This window comes from Diadema setosum, chromosome 8 (assembly GCF_964275005.1).
Source record: "Diadema setosum chromosome 8, eeDiaSeto1, whole genome shotgun sequence".
Lineage (NCBI taxonomy): Eukaryota > Metazoa > Echinodermata > Echinoidea > Diadematoida > Diadematidae > Diadema > Diadema setosum.
The window spans coordinates 7,680,276-7,703,953 of NC_092692.1; the positions used below are offsets into that span (position 1 = coordinate 7,680,276).

General features: G+C 39.1%; 1 protein-coding gene across 1 annotated transcript in view; it reads left to right on the forward strand.

Moving 5' to 3' along the window:
* Nucleotides 1-23,678, forward strand: part of LOC140231570 (protein sidekick-2-like) — a 136,945-nt gene that overhangs the window by 39,784 nt on the left and 73,483 nt on the right. Inside the window, exons 2-7 of the mRNA XM_072311708.1 lie at nt 3,671-3,940; nt 4,806-4,886; nt 10,363-10,569; nt 11,340-11,451; nt 13,174-13,355; nt 23,074-23,079. Of these exons, the coding sequence (XP_072167809.1) occupies nt 3,671-3,940; nt 4,806-4,886; nt 10,363-10,569; nt 11,340-11,451; nt 13,174-13,355; nt 23,074-23,079 (858 nt within the window). The remainder of the gene's footprint in view (nt 1-3,670; nt 3,941-4,805; nt 4,887-10,362; nt 10,570-11,339; nt 11,452-13,173; nt 13,356-23,073; nt 23,080-23,678) is intronic.

Below are 23,678 nucleotides of genomic sequence, written 5' to 3' on the forward strand. Positions count from 1 at the left end.
AGTGAGACATACAGTGTAATAAACAAGTCATTTTCCTTGAGGTCAATGTATACAGCTGTTCCACTATTGCCCAATTTCAATTTCCAAGTGCATCCGTCACTTGTAAACCCACAGGGTGTTCATTCATAGACTGTGTAAAGGAGAAAGTGAAGATGCATACCAGGTGATGTGCTGATGTTCACGGACTTCCATAGTGCACTGGGATAGCAATTAGTTCATCAGGTACATCAGGCCCGGTTAATCAAAGCGCGGGGCAAATCTGCTGTGATGGGCTGCCGTGTTGCTGCATCTGGCGCAGCTCTCCTCGGGCGTCGTTGCTGATTATCGAGTGTGCCACTCCCGCTCGCTTTTAATCCGGGCTGCGTTCAATGACTTAACCAGAAGTTGCTTCCATGCCTATGCATGGCTGTACGCTCATCTCGTTTGGAGGATCCTGTCTTTGTATGACTTTGATGGTTGGTCCTTCCTGCACTTGGGGGTTTTCTCTCTGCCGACATTAACCCGTTGGGAATGGTTTGATTTTGCTGCAACACACATTTCCCATAGACACCTCCCCGAGTATACTCGGGATTCGTCCTCAGCGGGTTGATGGTAGAGGGGGTCACCAGATATTTTTAGGCTCTCGAAAAGTTTACCTGGTTGTGGTATTTGAGATAGCGAGGACTACTTTTAGTTTTACAAGGAGTATCCATCCATTCAAACATTCAGGCATGGCTGTGAAACTTTAAAAAAAAAGTACAAAAGTAATAGGCCTCTAAATTTTTTTGACACTCTGCGGCAGTATCACAGGAATGTTCATTGTAAAATGGGTCCAGGTCAATTACCCCTTGGGCAATTACCCCTGACCCTTACCTGGCCCTAATCCTAATCCTGAACCTAATCCTAACCCTTACCCAAACTCCTAACCTTAAACCTAACCCCAATCCTAATCTTTACTCTAACCTTACCACTAACCAGTAGCAGGATTTAGCAAGGGGGGGGGGGGGGGGGGGGAGTAATTGCCCTCTGGGGGTAATTGCCCAGATACGTGTAAAATGTGTGCATTGGTGAGGGGGGCTGCTGAACAGAGGGACATATTTTGTATGTTTTGTTTTGCTTTTGTTTTCACGAATTTGCTCAATTTCTCTCAAAATGCTTGCTACTGCAGGTGCTCTTTAAGCTGAAGTACACTGCTCTTCCCTACCTTGTGGTTTTATGTCGAGCCTCCTTGGCACAGAACATGATGCCATTAGACTTGAGAGAAAAAAAACCAAACAACTGAACAAAACTGAAAGCTTTTCCTCAAAAGTATAATGACTCTCTTCTACTTTCATAGGGGGGAGGTCCAAAGAGCATTAAACCCTGTAATGGTTTTTCATTTCAGCTTGCCATTTGTGTTTTTGCTTGATTACTTGGCCCTGTTTCCCTGTTATGATATCCAACTGAACAAAACATTCTTTTTCTTTCTTTTTCTGTGATTCCCCCTGCTGTAGAAGGAAGTAGATCTGAATGACTTGTGTCTGATTCAGTGGGCTTATTACATTTTTTTTTTTGTGGTTAAATAGGCCTAGCTAGCAGATCATTTTATTATGATACAAACCCAGACAAGGGACTATTTAATGAAGCTCATGTAATGACCTAGCCCGTATGACAAGTGTTCATTATATCTCGTTTGTTGCAGTCCTGATGGTACTTGTAGGTTCCAGGGTTGAGTCTTTTCCTCTTCGAACAGGTTCAGAAGGAAACAAGAGGCAGTGATGTTTTATGCAGCTGCAAGAGAATAATTTCTTCCCCATGTGAGGTCAAACACTGCAATAGAATAAGTTATATCATGTACGGCAAATGAATACGGGATAAGTCTGCTAGAGTGATAGAAAGGCTAGGGCTAAAACTGCATCTGAAAACATTCACATGAGTGTAACATTATCTTTGTCTCCCATTTGTGTGTATACCCCCATCGCCCAAATAGAGAAAGAATTTCAGGGTGCAATTTGAAGCAATTTTAGGACATAGTTTGTGGCAGTTTTCAGGGCAAAAGAGAAAGATGAGTGATATGATATTGTCCCCTATCCCCCCGAAAGGAAGAGAAACAAAATAAAAAAGAATAAAGGAAACAAGATGTGAAAGAAAGAGCAGGAAGAAAAAGAAGAGATAAATAACAAAGAGAAGGAAAATCAAAAAGAAGGTAAAAGGGATATTAAAGGAGATTAGAAGAACAGAAAGGAGAAGGAGATGAAAAGGAGGAAGAATCATATTCAAAATAGTTATAAGCTGACAATTGCAAGATGAATCAATGATTTCAACTAAGCAGACTTAACCTTTGATCAGCCAGATATAATGTATTGGGTGTATTAATGATTCAGCCTGCAGTGTACCTTGTGGCATGTTTACTTTAATTCCCTCATCACCCACTGTGCCCCTGAAGTGTCATGCATCTTGATTTGAAATTGCCCAATATCAATATTTCCCCTCCCTGGTGTGTGCCAATGTAAATTCACATTACATTGATAATCTGCACATACCTTTGTCTTCTCATAAGGACTGAGCAGTGAGAAAGCATACCAGTTTTAGCCATGATGGTTACATGAAACGTGCACTAGTTTGAAAATTTAGTCATTCATTTTTAAGCTGATATTTTTAATTATATATTTTTGGGATATGATTATCATTCATTTTTTATTTGGCAAAGAATGTTTAACCATTGTGCGCTTTGAGTGCCGATTGACACAAAAAATCCCACAGCATTGTATACAGTGTCCAGAGCTCTTGGCAGAAAAAGGGTTGAAGTTCCGAACACTCTGCTCTTGCTACAGTACCTCACAGCACCCAGGGCGTCAAATTGAACAGGGAACCATTTCTCGGCACTGGAGCAGCTAGGATTATGTATACGATGAAGTTTTAATTACCTCGTAACAGTTGACGAGAGAGGAAATGACCCCAAAAATTGGAGCAAGATGGACGTAATTACACGTGTCTTTTTTCCCAGCCCCATGGGAGAAAGGAGCTGGTGGTGGTGATGATGATGATGGTGATGATGTTTTTGTTTTATTTTCACTCCTGGGCATCTGTTTCCATATTGTGTTGTATCTTTCCTTCACTGCCTTTATTTAAAGGACGGTATAGAGAGAGATGTGAATGTATGTATCACATGATGTGCGACCTTTACATCTTGAATGTCAATACTGCATGAAATGTTGCTAATGTATACAGAGTTTATTCATTGAATTTCAAATACTGTACAGAGGCCTGTATTTATTAGCTTGTTTTGTCTTTTGATATTAGAGATTGGAACAGATGTGATGGATATTAAATTGCAGGTTGGTTGCACTCCTGGTTCTTGGTAGACCACGCTCAGAGAGCATGGAAAAATGGGTTCATGAAATGCCAAACCAATTTGGGAATAATTTCGTCTTGTCAAGAAAGCATGTCCAGTGTTGGGGATTCCATCTGTACTTCTACCATCACAAGGTGTATGATAGGTGGAAAATGTCATGGGGTATTGATGTTAGTGGTACCCACTCCAACTTACAACATGTGTACTCAGCCATATTTCTTGAATGTGTTGCTCAGTAGATTTTAGAATATATTTATAAGATACAAGTTCAATCCGGATGATATAAAGACAGGCAAAAAAGTATGTGCAAGAAAATGACATGACCGTTTTCGTTTTCGTCTCCTTTACCAATACTAGGTGCCCAAGATGCACCGTTCTTCATCAGCAACCCCCAGGGTGACACCGTGGTCAACTCCAACCGCAAGACACTCTCCTGCCAGGCCACCGGTACGGCGCCCATCAACTACCGCTGGCAGATCAACGGCACTGCCATCGGCAACGTCGGCACCGACCAGCACACCTATGTCTTCAGCCGCATCTCCAAGGACGATGTGGGCATGTACCGCTGCGTTGCCCAGAACCTGGTCGGCAGTGTGCTGAGCAGGGGGGCTGAAATCCATGTTTCATGTGAGTGGACAGGTGTTTTTCTTCAAAACTGTAAAATATTTCCGACTCTTTCCTTTAACTTGTTACTGTGTTTTTCAGCGTTTTGAATGGGGGGGGGGGATGATTGATTAGAAGTATTTTGTAAAGTATGCTTGAAATCAACTTAGTATATAGTTCAGTGGAACTATGTTATGAAAAGACGATGTCAGTATTTGAGAGATCCCATTCCTTTTATATGACTTTGTTTTTCTCTAATATAACGAACAAGGACATTTCAGTAAACCTATAAAGCAGCTTGTTAGAACGAGGTTTCCCTCTATATGAATAGTCTCATTTTTATCTATTTGAAAAATACACAAATAACTAGGGACACATGAAATGAAAAGTCAACAGTGTACACACTTTGCAGCTGATTGACCAATTGACCCAAATTGATAAATGAGCACCATATTTATCAGTGTTTTTAGTAGTGGCATGATGATGAAAATCATCGAAAATCTACTTGGGCTGTACTGATATAGTTTGTGGAGAAATAAGTGTGTATCCAGCAGCCAGCATTTCTGTTGTTATTGTAATTTAGTTTTGCTGGTATATTTCATGTCTCAAGAATATAATGAAATTCATGCAAATCAGCATTTTACACAGAATAGAATTATTTCTTCTCAAAATTTCTGTCTCATTTACTTTAATTAGGGCATTTGTAGTAAGGACTTATAAACCACCTGATACAATTGTATTGTTAAGCCCTGCATTGCACTTATCCCGTTCCATACTGAATTCTGAAATCTCCATAGGCTTAATATACAAGCCACCAGGATATATTAATATAGCGTTATCATCTCAGTAATATTAAACAAGGTGCATCTTTTATTTTCTGTCATTTTAGATTTTGAAGACTATGGAGGGTCACCACAAACGATCACAGTAACAGCGGGAGAAGCTGCCACACTGATCTGCCCCACTTATGGTAAGAAATTCCCTCTCCAATCCCTTAGAATGTTTTACGACTCTGGAACACTTTCACAGGTATCACATACTTTCACACAATTAATAGCCTCGATGATATACCATGCCATCACCTTAGCCCGTTGAGGAAGGGCTGATTTTGCTACAACATGCATTTCTCATAGACATCTGCCCGAGTATACTGGGGACAAGTCTTCAACAGGTTAAAGGGATGGTATAGTATTGGTTGAGATACGGATTCAGCTTTTAAATTTTTGAGAGATACTTAGAAACCACTACATGAAATGTTAGAGAGCACACACTTTCAAGAGGAATTTGAAGTTTACTTTATGAAAATCTCTTTTGAAATCGGTTAGGTATCCAAAAACAAAGTAAAACAAAGCAATCCGAATAAAAGGTGAGTCCCTCCTTGTATTAGGATCACTTTGTTTTAGATACTCAGCCATTTCAAAATCAAATTTCATCAAATAAACTTTGAATTCCTCTTAGAATTACATGCTTCTTCATATTTCATAAGAGTTTTCTCTTTATCTCAAAAACCCATCATCTATATGTTATAAACCTGAAGCCCCATTCCAAGTGAAACTATACCAACCCTTTAATGCTATACCAGTGCTCTACCTACAGAATGCTCTGTGGGTAATGTCTAACCATGCACACCAAAATACCAGAGTGCTGATGATGAAGGCATCGTGCCATTACCGCCCTTGTGCTACAGGTGTGGTGATTCCGGATATGCTGAAAGATGCATGTTAAACAGATGAAATAATGCCTGTCCAATACAGAACTCCACTGCATATCCTGGTTTGTTGTTGTTGTTGTTGTTGTTGTTTTCATGGATATATCAGTATTTCAGTGAATTAAGATTTTTTTTTTTTCTTTTTAGCATGATTTTTTTTCTTTGTTTTCAGCATTATGCTGGTAGTAATACTTTCAACTATAGAACGCATGGACTTAATCCTGCAATACAGATGTTCAGATTCCCGTTGAGTTTAATAGCTGGCATTTAATATTAAAGTGGGTACAAGTGTATCTCATTGGGCTTGAGACTAGTTGGCAGCCTGGTGGCGACTTGAGTCTCCCAAGTCACGGGGACGTCTCCTGGATTTTTATTTAGTAACATTTATTTGAGTGGATTTTTTGTTTGTTTTAATCGGTTCCCCCAATTATAGTACGGTCTTAAAAATATTTGTATGTCATAGTTCCCCTAATCTGATTTATCACGGGACCTGCAGCTTTACAAGCTTGCTTTTATGCAGGCCCCATCATATAACTATGACCATATCTCAACTCTCACCTATACAGACTTAGTGTTTATACCAAGACAAACTTTTGTACGTTCCAGTGACGTTTCATCAATTTATGTTCATATGATTTTTGTATTTATATACCTTTTTTTTTGTGCTATATGTGAGAAAAATGAAAATAGATTGAAATGAAATGAAATGAAACCTTACATGTACTTTGAGGCATCTCTGAAGCTGTTTGGTTAAATAACGAAATTTCGATATAACGAAAGAAAACTGCCAGTCCCAAAGACTTTGTTATAATGGGAGTCCACTGTACTCTGTATGCCGTTCATTTCGCAGTGTTTTAATTTTGCCAAATTTCACAAATCAACCAGTATTCATGAAATCCACAACTCACAAAAATATTGCTTCAGGTAACACACAAATATGTTGTCAATAGTCAAAAAATTGGGAGATAGCTAACTTTTCTCTTGAACAGGGACAAGACTTCTGTCCATATTCCATCAGTGTGGTCCTCGATTTGCGAGTTCAACCACCCATGAAATTGCCTTACAAGTCCCAATTCTTGAATTGATGGTGTTTACAGAATTCTGTGTTTTCCCATTGGAAGACAACAAAGTCATAAAAGTTCTTTATTATAGCTATTACTGTACTTGTGTGTCTGTAAACTTGTGCAAGTGTATGCGTGCATGGTGTAAAGAGTGATAACAGTGAACCCCTTGTGGAGTCACTGGTAGGGCTATTATGATTTTAGAGTATAGTTATGTATTTATGGTAAATAGAATATGACTGCCTGTTCTGCTTTCTTTTTTTTTTGTCATGGGAAAGAATAGACAAGAGTTACCCCCAATTTTCAGGCCTTGATTTAATTCACATCTTCCCAGAAACAGAGCTTTTAAAAATCAATGTACAAACATTCACCTTTTGTGCACCATCAGACAGAGAGCAAACAAAAGAGTCTACATGTACATCTCTACGTCATTCTTTACGGTCTGCAGGTGCATAATTGTGGTGTGCTCCTGTTTCTGCCAACTTTGTTCCCCAACCCCAAAGGTGTATCTCCACATATAAAGCAAACACATACTTTATTCTATGATTCAGATATTTGTGCTTTTTGTCTATCTTTCTCTTCCTCCCTCCCCCCCCCCATTCAAAGTAATCAAAGTGTGCATTGAATTTTAGGACTTATGGTTGTTCAGTGTTTGACAATGAAATGATGAAGTGGCCACTACTAGTCAACAGACTCTGTATGTTGTGGATGATGAAGTTTATAAGGCATACGTATTTGATTAGGGTCTAACATGATAGAGTTGAATAATACTGTTGTGTATGGAAGGATGTGAGAGCATTACTACTGTATGAGCTGAAATTTTCGCGTACAGATATTTTCGCGAATTGCTACTTGGAGGACATTTTCGCGTGTTGTTAATTTCGCGGTTGCGAGGGTCTAACTGAACTTAGTTATTCACGTGTTGTTATTTTCGTGTGTTGTTACTTTCGCGGTTCAAAGGGGATTTGCGAAATTCACAAAAATAAAACCACCACGATAATTTCAGCTCGTACAGTACTAGGGAGGTGTCAAAATGCTGAAAGAGAGGAGATACATCCACATACACACTCCGTATGAAATATTTAAGATATACTGTATTGTTGTACTGTAAAATGAGGAATGTTCGTGTGCATTTTAATTTCGCGAATTTCACAAGAGCCAAGATTCGTGAGATTAAAATGCACGCAAAGGCTCTTGTGTACACTATATACATTGAATGCCAGAGGCACTTCACGAAAATTTCATGCCGTGAAAAAGGCCGTCTGCTCCAAATTGCGGAAATTTCTTGCCGCTAAAATTTCATGTTTTACAGTACCAGACAATTTCTAGTTTGTAATTTCTAGTTCATAGTTAGTCGGCCGTAATTGTGCATATATTGGCATTTGATTTACAGTGTCAATACAAGTGAGAAATCACAGTGTTATTTACAGAGCTAAAAATACATTGTAGTATTAACTGTCCTAATATAGAGTAGATTCTCAGAATGCCCTTATTGTACACTGATAATGCAATGGCCAATAGTGCTTCGCGATATCATGCACTGAAATGTTGCCATTATATGGAATTACAGTTAGTATGCCATGAATTGAGTGTTTCAACCACAAAGATGGTTCCAGTTCACAAGGTACATGTAGCCTGTTGGCATGTAGCCACTCTCTGACCATTACACCCCAGCGTAACAGTATTATGACGAGCAACCACATACAATTTTACACCTTGCTGCTGCACATTACAACTGAAGAAAAGTACATGTTCCAACTTTTGCCATGGTAACGTTTTAAGTATATATATTTTTTGGAACAGGTTCCCTTTCTTTGTCAAGTCATTGCAAAGCCTTGAGGGCCAAACTTGGCAAACACACTGCTTTTGCAGTACACAGCACCTGTACAATGTAAGAGGGCAAAGGATATGTTGAAACAAAAGTTGAGCGATATGTTATAGCCAGACAGACTTTGAATATCTATAGGTCAACCAATGGAATGTCTGTGTGTTAACGTGCACATTCCTCAATTACCATGCTGTGGAAATATACTGTTTGAATAATCTGTAAATCTAATGCAAATAACCTCTTTCTACTCGGCTTTTGGATGTTATTAAAGTGTGTATATGAATATAATAACTGTATATTGGGGAGTGTATCTCAGGCTAAAAAAAGGAAGAAAACTCATCAAAGTCAGATGAAGGCAACAAGCTGGAAAAAAAAGGTCATATAACACGGCAAACAAAAGACAGCAGACTTATGGCTCTTTGAAAGTCAAGTAGTCTGCAGACTGAGCCTTGTATTGTTTACCATAAAAATACCACCCTCTTTATATGACTGACGCTGCTGGTATACATAAATCCATACATGTTTATATGAATGCCACTTTTTTTCTAAAACTTCATATTTAAGAGCTCGCTCTTATTGTGTCACCATTCAGAGGAAAGACAATAGGCAGATAAAGAATTATAGATATACTGGGCTGCGGAATTTCATAGTCTATACCGTATCCAGCACATCCATTTTATGTTTCTCCGAAACTGTATGCCACATTTGTACGCTGTTTTTGAAATTTGAGCCCAGTTCATCAATGGTTGTTATGAGGAAATTCATTTGTTTTTATTTTATTCAATAATCAATGAATTGTGATTTCTTTTGATAACATCCATGTATGACTTTTAAATCTTTGCCATTACTACGTGCAAACAGTCGCTGTTTGTAGTTACCAAATGTGGGAATAGTTTCAGGGAAAAGTCAAACCACTCTTTGTGCAAAGCTGGCAATAGCAATTTGTTTATTAACAAAGTAACTCTAATTTCATTCACATTTATCTTTGTGATCTTGTTTGTGAAATGCATGGTCTCCATCACACATAAAAAGAATAAATCAAGTTGCCCCTGAATCTACTGTAAAAGCTGTTATATTTGCGACCGTTTAAAGGGATCGTATAGTTTTGATTGAGACCTAATTTCAGGTTTCTAACATTTTTTTTAATGAGATAATGAGAAACCTCTTATAAAATATGAAAGAGCATGTGATTCTATGAGGAATTCAACACTTATTTGATGGAAATTGCTTTTGAAATGGCTGAGATATCCAAAAAAGAGCGATTCTAATAAAGTTTAGGACCCACACATTATTACGATCGCTTTGTTTTACTTTGTTTTTGGATGTTTCAGTAATTACAAACCCGATTTTCATCAAATAAACTTTGAATTCCTCCTAAAATGGTATGCTCTGTACTATATCATATTCAAAAAGAGTTTTCTTGGTATCTCGCAAAAAATTAAAAGCCCAATTCTCATCTCCACCAATAGTGTACCATCCCTTTAATTTTGTGAATTTTGCGATTCACGGTTGGGTCTCTGATTTAACAACAGGGGAAAAAACATTGCCAATGGACAGGCATTAGGGGACTTACGAAAGCCTCGCTGTCAAATCACAAACACAACATCTCACAAATATTTCTGTGACCTCATTCACAAAAGTACATTGTATCTGTATGCAAAAATGACAGCTTTACAGTACGTGATACCAGGACGTATTCCTAGTCAAATGACAGCTTTACAGTACATGATACCAGGTATTCCTAGTCAAATGACAGCTTTACAGTACGTGATACCAGGTATTCCTACTCATACTTTTAGGTGTTACAGTTTAACATTCTTTCCCTGTCACAACTTTCTCGCCACTACAGACAGTTACCCCACCCCGACCATCACGTGGCAATACAACGGCATCGATATTGTGGAGGGGCAGGAGAACCACCGCTTCACCACGTCAGACCAGCGCCTCGTCATCCTGGCGACCAACGAGTCGGACCAGGGCACTTACACCTGTAAGGCCGTCAACAGCGACTACGGACGGACCCAGATCAGTCCCACCATCACGCTTGTTGTTCAAGGTAGAATCCAGGGCTTGTCAACTTGATGTTACTTTTCATGCACTAGTTCACAAGTCTTTTTAACCCGTTGAGGAAGGGCTGATTTTGCTACAACACGCCATAGACAGCTGCCCGAGTATACTCAGGACTCGTTCTCAATGGGTTAAAGAGCAACCCTACTCCATCCTCATGACCACTGACATACAACTTATGGAAAACTCACCCTCTGTAACAAGAAAATCTCCAAAACAACAACAACAAAAAGAGTCTCAAAAACCAAACAAATTACTTTTCTCTTAACAACCATTAATGGATGATTAGAGCAACAAAAAAGTCTTCTAAATCTTCCTATGAAGTAAAGGAATTTGATTTGTTTTTCTCATTGGTCATTGATGTTGATCACCACAACATATCCAATAAATAAAGTTCTGATATCAGCACCGCTTATCTAACTAAAATCAAGTTGAAGAAGGGGTTGGCTTTTGTTCTAGACAGTAGCACCAAATTTTAAGAAGGTACTTTGATGTTGTCATACAGATATGGCAGATTCTTCTGAGGCCTTTTTAGCAGATTTGATATAAAAAAGTGAAAAAAAAACAACAACAACCACAACAAAGCACCCCCCAAAAAAACAAACAAACAAACAAACAAACCAAAAAAATAAACCAACAGACTACAAGTAAATTGCAAACACTGTATCCATCTTGGCAATCCAATCACAGGGATTGCCAATTTGGCAGTGATCACTGATTAATTTTTTCTTCCCTTTTCTCTTTCCTTTCCCCCTCCAGGTACCTTTCCCACTGCTCCGTTCGTTCAACCCTCGCTGGTTGTTCCCCCAAAGGACACAGTGGTAACGCCGGGACAGACTTTCGTCGAGATGGAGTGCATCGTGAATGCAGTGTGAGTTGCCCGCATCTCTGTCATTCAAGGACTGTAGTACAAAAAACCATAACGAGAGATTTCATTGTGTCAGTTGGGTGGCTTAAAGGAAGTGGTCACACCAAGCTTTCCCACTACATAAACAAGATCCCTTCATTCTCTTCTTAATCACATTAAATGTTATATATGTGTGATTTTTGTCTTTGATATGAATAGTGTAAGTTTGTTTTGTTCGTTTCTCTTCCAAATGTCATCAGTGATGCACAGAAAATCAGAGAAAAACATATATTTTAGGGGGTATTCCTGGTGATTTGCAGTATAATGATTTGTGACCCGCTACAACAAAAGGATCCTAAAGTTGCTGATGGCTGAGCCGAGAAAATCAAGTTTGAAGTCACATCATCAAAATTGGTTGAAACAACCGGATTTCTGTTTTTGGCATAATTTTGTAGTCTAATGTTTTTATTATCATCTGCCGATATTTCGAAGCTAAATGATCACAGGAAAGGCAAGAAATCAGCATTTTTCTGGGCCATGGTTTTCCGACTGTCAACATAACAGAAACGTGTCCAATGATTTGGATTTAGCGCCGCAGCGAGACTCCGCCCCTAGCAACGAGGGAGTGATCTTATTGGTCAGTGCATGGCATCTTGATAACTGATTGGTCGTGCATAGACCGCTGGCACTTAGCTTGAATGAACATCGCGGAGGTCGCTAAGAGCTTACCTTCTATTGTCAAGCGGTGAAAACTGTCTCGCCTCTCCCTGATCATGATAGCGTTGGAAGGAAAACTTTGAAGGCGGTTTTCTCGGAATTCTGATTTCCTCAACCACTTGACATGCGCTAATAAAATAATCTATATCTCTGCAACCGAGTGCATTTATGAGTTGTGCTATGTATCAAATTAAAGTAGAAGAGTAAGGGAATAATATCATGCCATTTTCAGAAAATTGTCCTCCCCGACTTTCGGATCCTTTTGTTGTAGCGGGTCACACTTTTAGTAGGTAATGCATAGACAAACTTGCAGTTTGAATAGACATAATGGCCCGAATTCACGAAGGTGGTCTAAATTTAAACCATGGTTTATGTAAATTTCTTCTGCGTATATATGATTGACAGATTGCGTACGCTAACAGGCATCCAGTAAAAAAACATGCATTTATGCGCGCATGTATTGGTACGCCTATTTAATGCTTATTTTAGACCATGGTCTAAATTTGTACCATGGTCTAAGTTTAAACCACCTTCGTGAATTCGGGCCAATATGTCGTATGTCTTGTTTTCTTATTTCAACATATTGTATGAAATAAAATGGATTACATTTGGATACTAAAGCACTCACGGAGGAACTGAAAGTAACATTGCTCTCCGACTGATTTAAGACAGTGATTGGGCGAATCATTCTGATGATGTATTTCCTGTAGCATTCCTGAAGCTGATCATGTACAAGACCTCTTGGATTTACATTCCTTCCTGTTCTAACACTCAATTTCATATATTTTGATAGCTGGATGTTCAAGGAATGTGAGTCGTAAAGACTAGTACAGCATTAACAAGCAATCAATGTAATGAGAGAGTTTTCCTTCCAGGGAATGTACTTAAGTTACCTCTTAACTTGATTTCCTTAAAAGTAAATTTTTGCCTGCAGTCGGGAATCTTCTGTCTCAAGTTACAGTGGTAATTCTTTTTTAATCAGAATATATAATTATATGTATGTTTTGATTTTCACGTTGGTCTCTCAAGGCCTTTGACAGCTATCCAGGTCACGTGGTACAAGGATGGCGCCATGCGGCAGCAGGGGTCAAACCCTGTCTATGCCATCTTCAACCCGACAGAGATGGATGCGGGCTCTTACCGATGCGACGTCCAGCTACGTGGGTCCAGCTTCGATTCCATCTCAGCCACTGCTGATCTCACCTATTACAGTAAGTCATACTAACTTTATGGAATTTTTAGTCAATTTGTTCATGCCCTTCTTCACCCTCCTTTTTTTCTTCTTCTTTTGCACCATCATGTATGTGTGTATGTATTTTGTCTTTTTTGGCAAATTTAGTTATGATGTTTTGGAGAAAAATATACAAATAGAAGTCCTGTATGTACTTCCAGATTTGCTACAACAGGATCCTTGTTTTATTTGTTTTGTATTTGAGAAGCTGATGAGGCGACCGGTTCACAAGAAAGCCTCAGACTGTCTCACCTTTATTGAATTAAGCATCTTTTTTCCCCCACGTGTGCACTTGACAGCAAACTCTGAGAGTGCCTGTCTGTTTTAGCTTCATCAAGGGATGCATCACACGGTCATTCCACTTTTGAATCAAAAGCACAAGAGTAGACACCCCCTTCCATTTTTTTTTTTTTCTGTTCCCATCCCTGATGATGGGAGGAAGTAGATGCAACTTTGATATTCGTGTTTACTTGCGGCCGAGGTGGTGTTTTTGCCGTCATGTTGCTGGCTGTCATGACACAGCTGTGCTTACCTCCTCTCCCCCCTGGAAATTGGATGCTTGGATGATGAATTTGCGAGCCGGCAATCGGAAATGCTTGAGAAAATAAAGAGACCGTGCCACCCCGGGAGAACAGACTGTTAAAAGTTGATACCGCAATTTGAAAAACGTTGCCAAACATCCCGTCTTCGCCGAGCTTTCTGCCTGCTTTTGCTGTGGGAGCAGCGTGTCGAGGTGAGAAGAAAATCTGTGGAGAGAGCGCAAATGTGCGATGTGGCAGGCCTCGCTTGGCAAGCTGCCATGTGTTGGAGGATAATCACTTGAGAAGGCGGGGTGTCTGGTAGCATATCTGACTCCTTATGACTTCCCTGCCAGTGAAGGAACACCTCTCAGTTTCCCCGCAAAGTAGAACAGGGAGTAAAAGACTTTCAGAAAAAAAATACTAATATGTTTTTTTAATCAATCAAATCAAAGAGGAAAAGTGGAGTGAAATACTATCAGAGAAAATATGTATTTGTTTAAATCAATCAAATCAAAAGAGGAAAAGTGGAAAAAACGAAAGCAGAAGAAAAAAAATGTAATTGAAGACTAAAATGCAAATGTGTTTGACTGAAGACACAGGCTAGTCAGTTTTGTATAGCAGTGCAAGACGTCAATCACTCTTTTTTTTTTCAGTTTATAGATATACTGTAAAGTTATGCCACCTGAGTTGACTAGATTTAAACCCATAAAAGTGGCATTCTTTACTGCAGTGACTCAGTAAAATATCATGGGTACTGCCAACTTCAAATTTGAGTCTTCTTTCAGTTGCAGATAAGAAGTGTGTATGATGCTATAAAAGAACACATCGAGCCATTAAAGCTGCTTTAGATGACTTTTCCAGTAATTTTGAACTCTGCACTCACTATTTTAGATTTTAAAAGCTACTGTGCGTGCAAATTAAGAAACTGAAGTTATAGGGAAAGAACATGAGGGCCATCTTCAAGTTATTATGTTAGTCACATCAAAGTATGAAGTAGAGAAAGAAGTGTGCGAACTTCATGAATGCTCAATCCCTGATAGACTTTCTCTGTTACACACGCGCGCGCACACACACACACACACACACACACACACACACACACATACACACACACACATATGCCACACACATATGCCATACACGTGCAAGAGAATGACATATTCTGCTCAGCATAGATTACATAGTGCTAATGATGCCTGTCACACAGTCCAAGCCAAACACTTGATAGCCAGCACCAATGAATGTGAGTGGCCCACGGGATCTAAAGAGACCAAATGGCTGCATCTCTTACCGCATGGTTTTGTGTGGTCATGTGTGTGGCATTTCTTATTTGTCTGTGTGCGTGTGTGGGTGTGTGTGAGTTTAGGGATGTACTGAGTAGAAAGTTCATCAGAAGTGGAACATATTCACCTGTTCTGCTTTGGATGTATAGTCACATCAATACCATTTATTGGAAAGATTTGGAATGACATCACAAACTCAAAGCTGCTATTTAATACCTATATATAATCTGTGATGTGATACAATCTTTACACTTTAAGAAGCCATGAAAAAAGAGATCACATGCATTTTACAAGGGCACGAGTGATCTATTATGATAAAGCAATTTTGCAGGACAAATTCCAAGTATACAGTGTATTTAACATAGACACAGATATAATATTTAAACATTTCATGCATAGAACAAATCAGATAATATAGAAAGAGGATACAAACTCATTCAGCAAGATAAAGATTAGAAAAGAATAAATTCCCAGCTCTAAACTGTACAGAATGCTGATAGGCTGAGTTAGAGATTGAGATGTCTTGTGTAATGGATATCACAAATTACAGCAATAAATATTCATTCCAGTGACGTAAGTGCATGGAAAAAAAAAGTAAAAAAAGAGAGAAAGAGTTGTAAAAATAGATGGGAGGAAAAAGTAAATCAGATATAGTCTTGAATGAGGCTTTTGAAGACACCGGGAAGAACAAATGTGAACATAACTCTTTTGATGCGGTGCAGGCTTTTCAAATTGTATATTCCCATTTCAAACAAATGACTCACAAATTAACACGGGCCCAAATGTGAGGGAAGGAAAATCTGGCAAAGGCTGTTTATTTGCAGAGACGGGTCACATGTCCTCTACCGTTCCACACCAGACAGCTAGTTTACGCAACGGATACGACTGTGTATACTGCCCTCCCCATTTACGAGATTGAATCACGGCAGAAGTCTTGTGGCCCCTTCTTTTCCAGAGCTGCCAACCCCAGAAATAAATTGATGGGACTACAGCAGAGTCACCCCCGAATGACACACCTTGGCATTATCACTTTTCATTTGATCGCTTTCAGTTTGGGGCTCTTTCAGCTGCTTGCTTTCAACGAATGAGTTTATACTCTGCAGGTCTGTCAGACTGGTGATAATTGTTCATCCCGATGTAAATGGTACGAGAAGTCCGTGATGCCATCTCAATGTTTACGCAAACTCTCATCTTGCACGGCATAGAAGGTCGGAGAGAATTACATCTGTTTATACTCGAGAAAGTTCCTGATAATGGACAAGTATTAAATGCAAAAAAACACAGAGAACTTAAAACAGAGCTGTATTAAGGTACATAGGAGGATGAGATCACACTAATAGGTTAGAGAAGATTTTATCACACATACATGGCATAAAAGGGGGTTGTCTTTCCAGAGTATATGTGACCCGCTACAACAAAAGGATCCTAAAGTCTCTGACGGCTGAGCTGAGAAAATCGAGGTTGACGTCACAACATCAAAATTGGTGAAAACAATCGGATTTCTGTTTTTGGCATAATTTTGTAGTCCTATGTTTTGTCTATCATCTGCAAAAATATCGAAGCTAAATGATCAAAGGAAAGGCAAGAAATCAGCATTTTTCTGGGCCATGATTTTCTGACTTTATAACGTAACAGGAACGTGTCTGAAGATTTGGATTGAGCGCCGCAGCTAGACTCCGCCCCTAGCAACGAGGGAGTGATCTTATTGGTCAGTGCGTGGCATCCTGATTACTGATTGGTCATGCGTAGACGGCACTAGCGCTAAGCTTGAATGAACATTGCGGAGGTCGCTAGGAGCATACCATCTATTGTCAAGCGGTGAAAACTGTCTCGCCTCCCCTTGATCATGATAGTGTTGGAAGGAAACTTTGAAGGCGTTTTTCTCGAAACTCTGATTTCCACAACCACTTGACATGCGCTATTAAAATCATTGATTTCTCTGCAACCAAGTACTTTTATGAGTTGTGCTATATATGAAATTAAAGAAGAAGACTAAGGGAATAATGTCATGCCATTTTCAGAAAATTGTCCTCCCCGACTTTCGGATCCTTTTGTTGTAGCGGGTCACATATGTTCTCATCAGCTAAAATCCCAACCCACACTCAGAAATGTGGACAAGCCTCTTTATTGATGTCAGAGGTTTGATATGAGATCTTTGCAGTAGAAATTAGCAATATTACCTTCAAAAGTGACTGAAAAGTATGTGTAGGGTGTTCAAAAATAATATGAGGAAATACTTGTGTTTCTTAGTTTAGGGAAATGTGACTGTAATTGCCAGTGATGCCAGCAAATAGGCAGAATTGTCCACAGTTTTTCAAATGTCAGTCACTATGTCTATATGCTGATGATATGTTCATTGGAGATCGCATTTTATGCCGTCTTTCAGAGGCACTTCAAGTGAGCTTATGTTTTAGAGAAGTCCTTCTACAAAAACCAAGTATTCTGTTGATACAGAGATTATGTGCGTCCATTACAAAGTAAACAACCAGCAGTTACCGTGCCGTGCAGTTTTGACTTGATCCGTGTTACCACACACTATAGGGAGGTTGCATGATAAAAGACTGAAATAACGCGGCAGACTTTACGGAGTCTTTACGTGAAAAGAAAAGCACGGAGACAGATACAGACACAGGCATCCATGATATCCAGATATCGTGAGAAACCAGATAAAATTAGGTGATGGTCATGGTCTTTTGACAAATCTGTTTTTCCCCTTATTCTCCAAAGTTCTGTTCTTTTGCAAAGGGTGCGTTCGAACGCTCTAAAGCGAACCAAAGCGAACTGAACTAAAGCGTACCGTATCGTACTGTGATAGTTTGGGAGCGTTCGAATGCTCTGTTGAGAAAGCGTACCTCTCGAGTTATTTTTAGAAAAGGTCACGCTTGTTTGTAGCAAGAAGGTCATTCACCTTGCGCTTGACCTACTTACAGCTGTCCCGAACAAAGAGAATGATGTTTTTGCATTGTGACGTATGCGCATAATACGCGCATGCTTTACAACGAACTTTTGGTACGCTTTGGTACGCTTTTGGAGCACATCGGGAAGTGGTCCACTTTTGGCTCGGTACAGTACGGTACGGTACACTTTAGGAGCGTTCGAACGCTCCCCTGGCGCGGTACGGTACGGTACAGTTCACTTTAGGAGAGCGCTCGAACGCACCCATAGACTTCAACGCTCACACAGATAATCTCGAGGAGATGCTTCCATTTTTTTTTATACGCATCCCAAGAACAGGGAAGTCTTCTATGCATTTCTTAAGCATATATTTCATGTTTTGAACGTCTGTGTTGCATTCATCCAAACACCTACGGGGCACAGAGGATCGTCTTTCTACTGGGACAGGTGGTAGCTTTGTGAAGATGATTTTGAGGGTTAAGAAAGCATGATGAAGGCAGCGATGCTATGCCAGCCATCACGCTTTGGGTGTATCACAAGACAGCAGAACCAGATATGAGGAAAGAGCAGTGGGGTGGCCACGCACCGAGATATTAGATTTCATAACCCAGACTCGAATGTATTTATTAATTGTGCAGCATGGGGCATCAGGTGGAGCAAACGAAAACATCCCACGGAACAAGACAGAAAGATGATAGTGTTTACGATTCCGCGCTGCTGGAACATTCCAGGAACTATAAAAAACCGGGTCGGTCAATGAGAGCTCCCCGATCATCTTACCTTCCACTAACAGGCTGTGCCAGAAACATTTTATAGACTGAGTTTTAATAGCACCAGTGGCTATGAGGACACGATGATGAGTTCTCCAAAGTTCATTTTTCTCTTGAGCGGCTCTTCACTCCTCCTCACCTTTCTCCCAGCTCTCCCCCACCCCCTCAGCCCCACCACTATTTCCCATCCACTGCCATGTTAATTCATTTAACCCAATTCACACAGAATCAAGCATTAAATCACCTCCCTGGTTTAATACACAAGTAAAATAATCAGTACAGACCTGTTATGCACCTGATGGGATGCTTGATATGCTAAGCTAATTGATATGCTACTATTTTCATTACTCTGAATACCTGTTCACTCTCAGTCTTATTGCTTCTAGTCAGTTGCTTTGGTTTTACCCTCCCCCCCCCCCAAAAAAAAAAAAAAAGATATGTAGAATGACTTCTTCTTGGATGTCAATTCCTGTCTATGGCAGCAATTATTTACAGACGTGAATGGTGTGGAATGTTCGAATAATTGTAAATATGTATAGATTTGCTGTTGATATCTTTGGAAAAAGAAATGACTATCGTTGGTATGTTCTAATGTGACTCCATCCACCCAAGAGTGAAATTATAGATAATCAGCAAGGGGGAATTTGTTTAAACCCTGCAAATTTGTCTTAACCCTGCATCTTTTTATAGAAAGTTTAATTTGATAATTCATTAATTCTGAGAGTGGGATGTTGTCCACATAGAGCTAATGTATCTTTCTGTGTATCACTCATTGTACAGGGAGAGCAGTTTGTGTAGGATGACCCACAGGTAAAGCTGTTCATTGAATATTGCAAACAGGTGACAATTCATGAATAGCCATCAGAGAGTGCAAATCTTTGTTCAAATGAGATTCAAAGGGATTTTCCAGGAGACAGGAAGATACCCCTCCTCCCCCCAAAAAAAAAACAAAACAAAAACCCACACATAACAACTAAAATATAAATGTTCATCTAACATGATAACATCATTAATTATTTTAGCAATAGGAAAAGTGTAGTGTTCCTCAGTACATGTTAAATGGGGTCTGGGGCAACTACCCCCTGGGCAATTACCCCAGACCCTTCCCCTAACCTTAACCCTAATCCTAATCCTGAACCTAATCTGAACCCTATCTCAAACTCTAGCCCTAACCCTAAACCTAACCCTAATCTTTACTCTAACTTTCCTTTATCACTAACAAGTATTAAGTACATTAAGATTAATTAAGATTAAGTACAAGTGCCCTGATAGATTAACTGTTCTGATTTGAGCAAAAGCCTTCATGCCGTTTTTTTTTTCCCTCAGCCAAAGAAAGTAATACTGAGGGAGGACAGTGAGATGTGTACATCATTCCAAAGGGATTCTGAACCCAAATGTTTCCAACAAACTTTTGTATCACCAAGGATGGTACAGCATGAGGTTAGGGTGAGCCTTTGATGATGTCACTGCTCACTTGTAGACGCCCCGCAAACCCACTTGGCAATAAAAGTGCGGTGGCTCTGTTTTGCGCATCAAAATTTTGATGAGCAAACTTTTGCAGTCTGTGGAGCGAGCGGGAGCATAAATATGTTTTCGGCCCCCGACATGCAGAGGCAAGGGCCCCTGAGATATGGAATGTACAGATGGTAGAATCGACTGGCAGTGATAATGCTTGTGACAGGCCATTTTTGCTCATGTGCAATATCTGTGAATTTGGAATTTGGGGATTTTTTTTTTTTTTTTTTGCAAGATACCATAGCTGACAATTTTTTTTTTCTCGACATGTTGAACATGGTATAATCAGCAATAACAGCTATGGGTGATCTTGTCAACAAGTTTATGGGACTTCACACATGGTTTTTTGCATACAAGAATTCTGTTTTTGAAATGCCGAATACCATGTTCTTAAATTACTATAAACCACAAAGGATTTTTCCTTTGTGTGCATGTGTGTGTTTGTGAGTAATGCACCTATGTAATTGCAAGTTTTCAAGTGTCTTGAGGAATATATTTTTCCTATGTGTAGGCCTGCTCATATTTTCTTTAAAGAGTCAAATTTCAGTTTTTGTTGCTATATTGCATTGTGATTTTTGCTGAATTTGTTTATTCATTATTGTGGTCATGTGGCAAAACAAGCGCTGAAACATTTTTTGTCACATGCAGGAGTTAAGATTTACATTTTGTTTTTTTTTTGCTCCCTATTTCATGCACAGTTCACAAATGCAAATGAATGCTTGCAAACACTAAAGCTTATTTGCTTTGCACCTTTTTTGCATATTTTTTTTTTTTTTTCATTTGCTTTGCAATAGATGTCAATGTTGTTATGCAATGCATGTGTAATGTGCTGGTAGTAAATAACTATTGTGTTACAAGAACATGTCATGGATTATTCCTGTTTGCACCCATGCATATTCCATGTGCTGCATATTATATTAATTGCATATTCATATCTTTGTTTCATTTTTTTTGCTTGCTTGTAGCCCCAGGTTGGTGACTGCATTTGCTTGCCTCAAGCTTGGATTGGTGCTTTCAAAATCAGAGAAAGAAAATGAACCCCATCCTTTTGATTTGTGTGCTCTGCCTGTCTTGTAGTATAAAATGGAATGCACAGTTTGCTGTGATGTGCTTCTGAAGTTGTTGTTTTTTCTTTGAATTACCATGTTTTCTGTGTTCTCATTCTTCAAGTGCTGTGACTGTTCTTTCTTCAGTAGTTGCATGCAGTGTGCTACAGTGTAGGTCTGAAAGGGTCTGCGCACAGAATACTACATAACAATGCCACATAAATACATGTATGTGTTAAATTTCTTCCAGGACCTGGATCTCAAAATTTAAGGATATTATTTGTTTTGATAGAATTTTTGAAAAACAACTTCTGCTATATTTCTTCTTTTTTTATACTGTTTGGTGCTTTGGATAATGTGTACTTGTCTCATGTGAGAGTACACTCCCAGGGTTGTTGTGAATCTTTATAGAATAGTTACATATTGAGTTGTTCAAGTCATAAGGTTCAGACAATGTTTCAAATATTACAGATTAATTTGAAGTTGTAAACTTCCATGGTTAGCGTGTAGTTTACGACTGTGTTGACGAACTTGAAGGTTAGCAACCTTATAGATAGGTCTATTATTAGAACCACAAGACATCTTCGGGTAAAATGCTGTGGAGGGGAGGGGGTTCCCACTCATACTTTTAGCATCATGTGGACATGACAATCAACAAACGCAAACTCATGATATGTTTTTTAATTTTAAAGTGGGACTCTTTCTCGAAAGTTTGATCATAAAGATTAGGTTTCGTGTGGACATGCGTCATTGTTTAAAACTTAGAGTTAATCTTAAAGATTGAAAATGTCATGTGAACGTAACGAAAGTATGTACTAAATGTGTAATCTAAAAACGAAAACAAAACATTGAGCACATGATCAAAAGAATTCTTAATGTTGAAGCATCTTCTACCTTAAAAATAGTAAAGAAGAAATCATAGTTTCCCTTTATGGGAAAAGTCGGAAGGATCTAGGTGTTTCAGTTTTATGCTCTGACTCAGGGAGCATTTCTTGTGAAGTCTGTTCATAATATGGTTTTAATAGCATACCACTCATATTGATAGCTCTATTGAATATGAAACTGCGCATCACCAATACCACTTATGAAGTGATTGAGTGTCATTAAATACACTTACCATCTCCTCCTACTTACTCCTACGCACCTGTAAGGAAAGCCAAATGTTGTTCAGGAGTGGGATGCGTTTTGCTTTATTTGCTGTGCACGGACTCTTAGCTCTCTTGTTCCAGAGAGCTGCAATTATAGTTATTCGGTCCTGAATTCCTTTGATTGATTTTTTTTTTCTTTGTCTCAGCCTGTGCTATTGTTTAGCTCCTTCTTGCATTTTGCACATGATTGACAGCATGATTTATTAATTGAGTCCGTCTTTCCCCACATTCTGTCTCACTCTCTTTCTCTTTCCAATTTCATTACGACATTTCCAGTGAAAGTCTTCTTCACGTTTAGAATGTGCACTGTTTAGTAGAGAATTGTGTTTAATAGGGGGTCTCACGAGGCCTTTTGTTTCAATAGTGTGTGCGGTGTGTTTGCTTCTAGAGACTGATAGTTTCCGACCCCCAGGGTCGAACAACTTCCCCTCTCCGGCTCTCGCCTACTTCCGCTACTCTCTCTCTCTCTCTCTCTCTCCTCTGTATTTGGTTTCTAATCATTTCTGGAGTGGTGTCATAGATCCAGGTATCGGTGGGCTTGAATTAGCACTTACGAGCTTTTCTTTATCATTCTTTTGTCTTTCCCTTTCGTGATGTTGTAAATATGTTTCTAACAACGTTATTACTAGGCGTGGGTGTTTCGGTGTGACGTGCATGCATGTGAATTGGGGATTGGTTGCCAGGAAGAAAAATTTTCGTCAATGCCAGCTCGTTCACCGAAGATTGTCACACGTAATGAGAAAAATTGTGAATTCCACATGTCAGGATATAGTGTAGCAATATTTTGTTTGTGTGTGTGTGTGTCTTTCTGTCACTGTTAAAGTAGACATTTTTAGCATGAGTAATCTTATGCACTCAGCAGGTAAGATTAATTTTGTGTGTTTTCTGTTTGATTTCAGGAATCAAAGGTAGAAAATTATATAATATAACAAGCAAAACATATGCTCATTTTTATTTTTGCACTATTGTCACATTGTGTGAAATGGTGCAAAAATTTCCACCTATATACAGATATGTTTCACACTATCAGTGTCTTCTTTCCATTTGTACATAGTCATTAAGCGTTGTTTTTTTTTTTTTTTTTTGATGGAACAGGTTATATCTTTATGATTGTGCATGTGTATT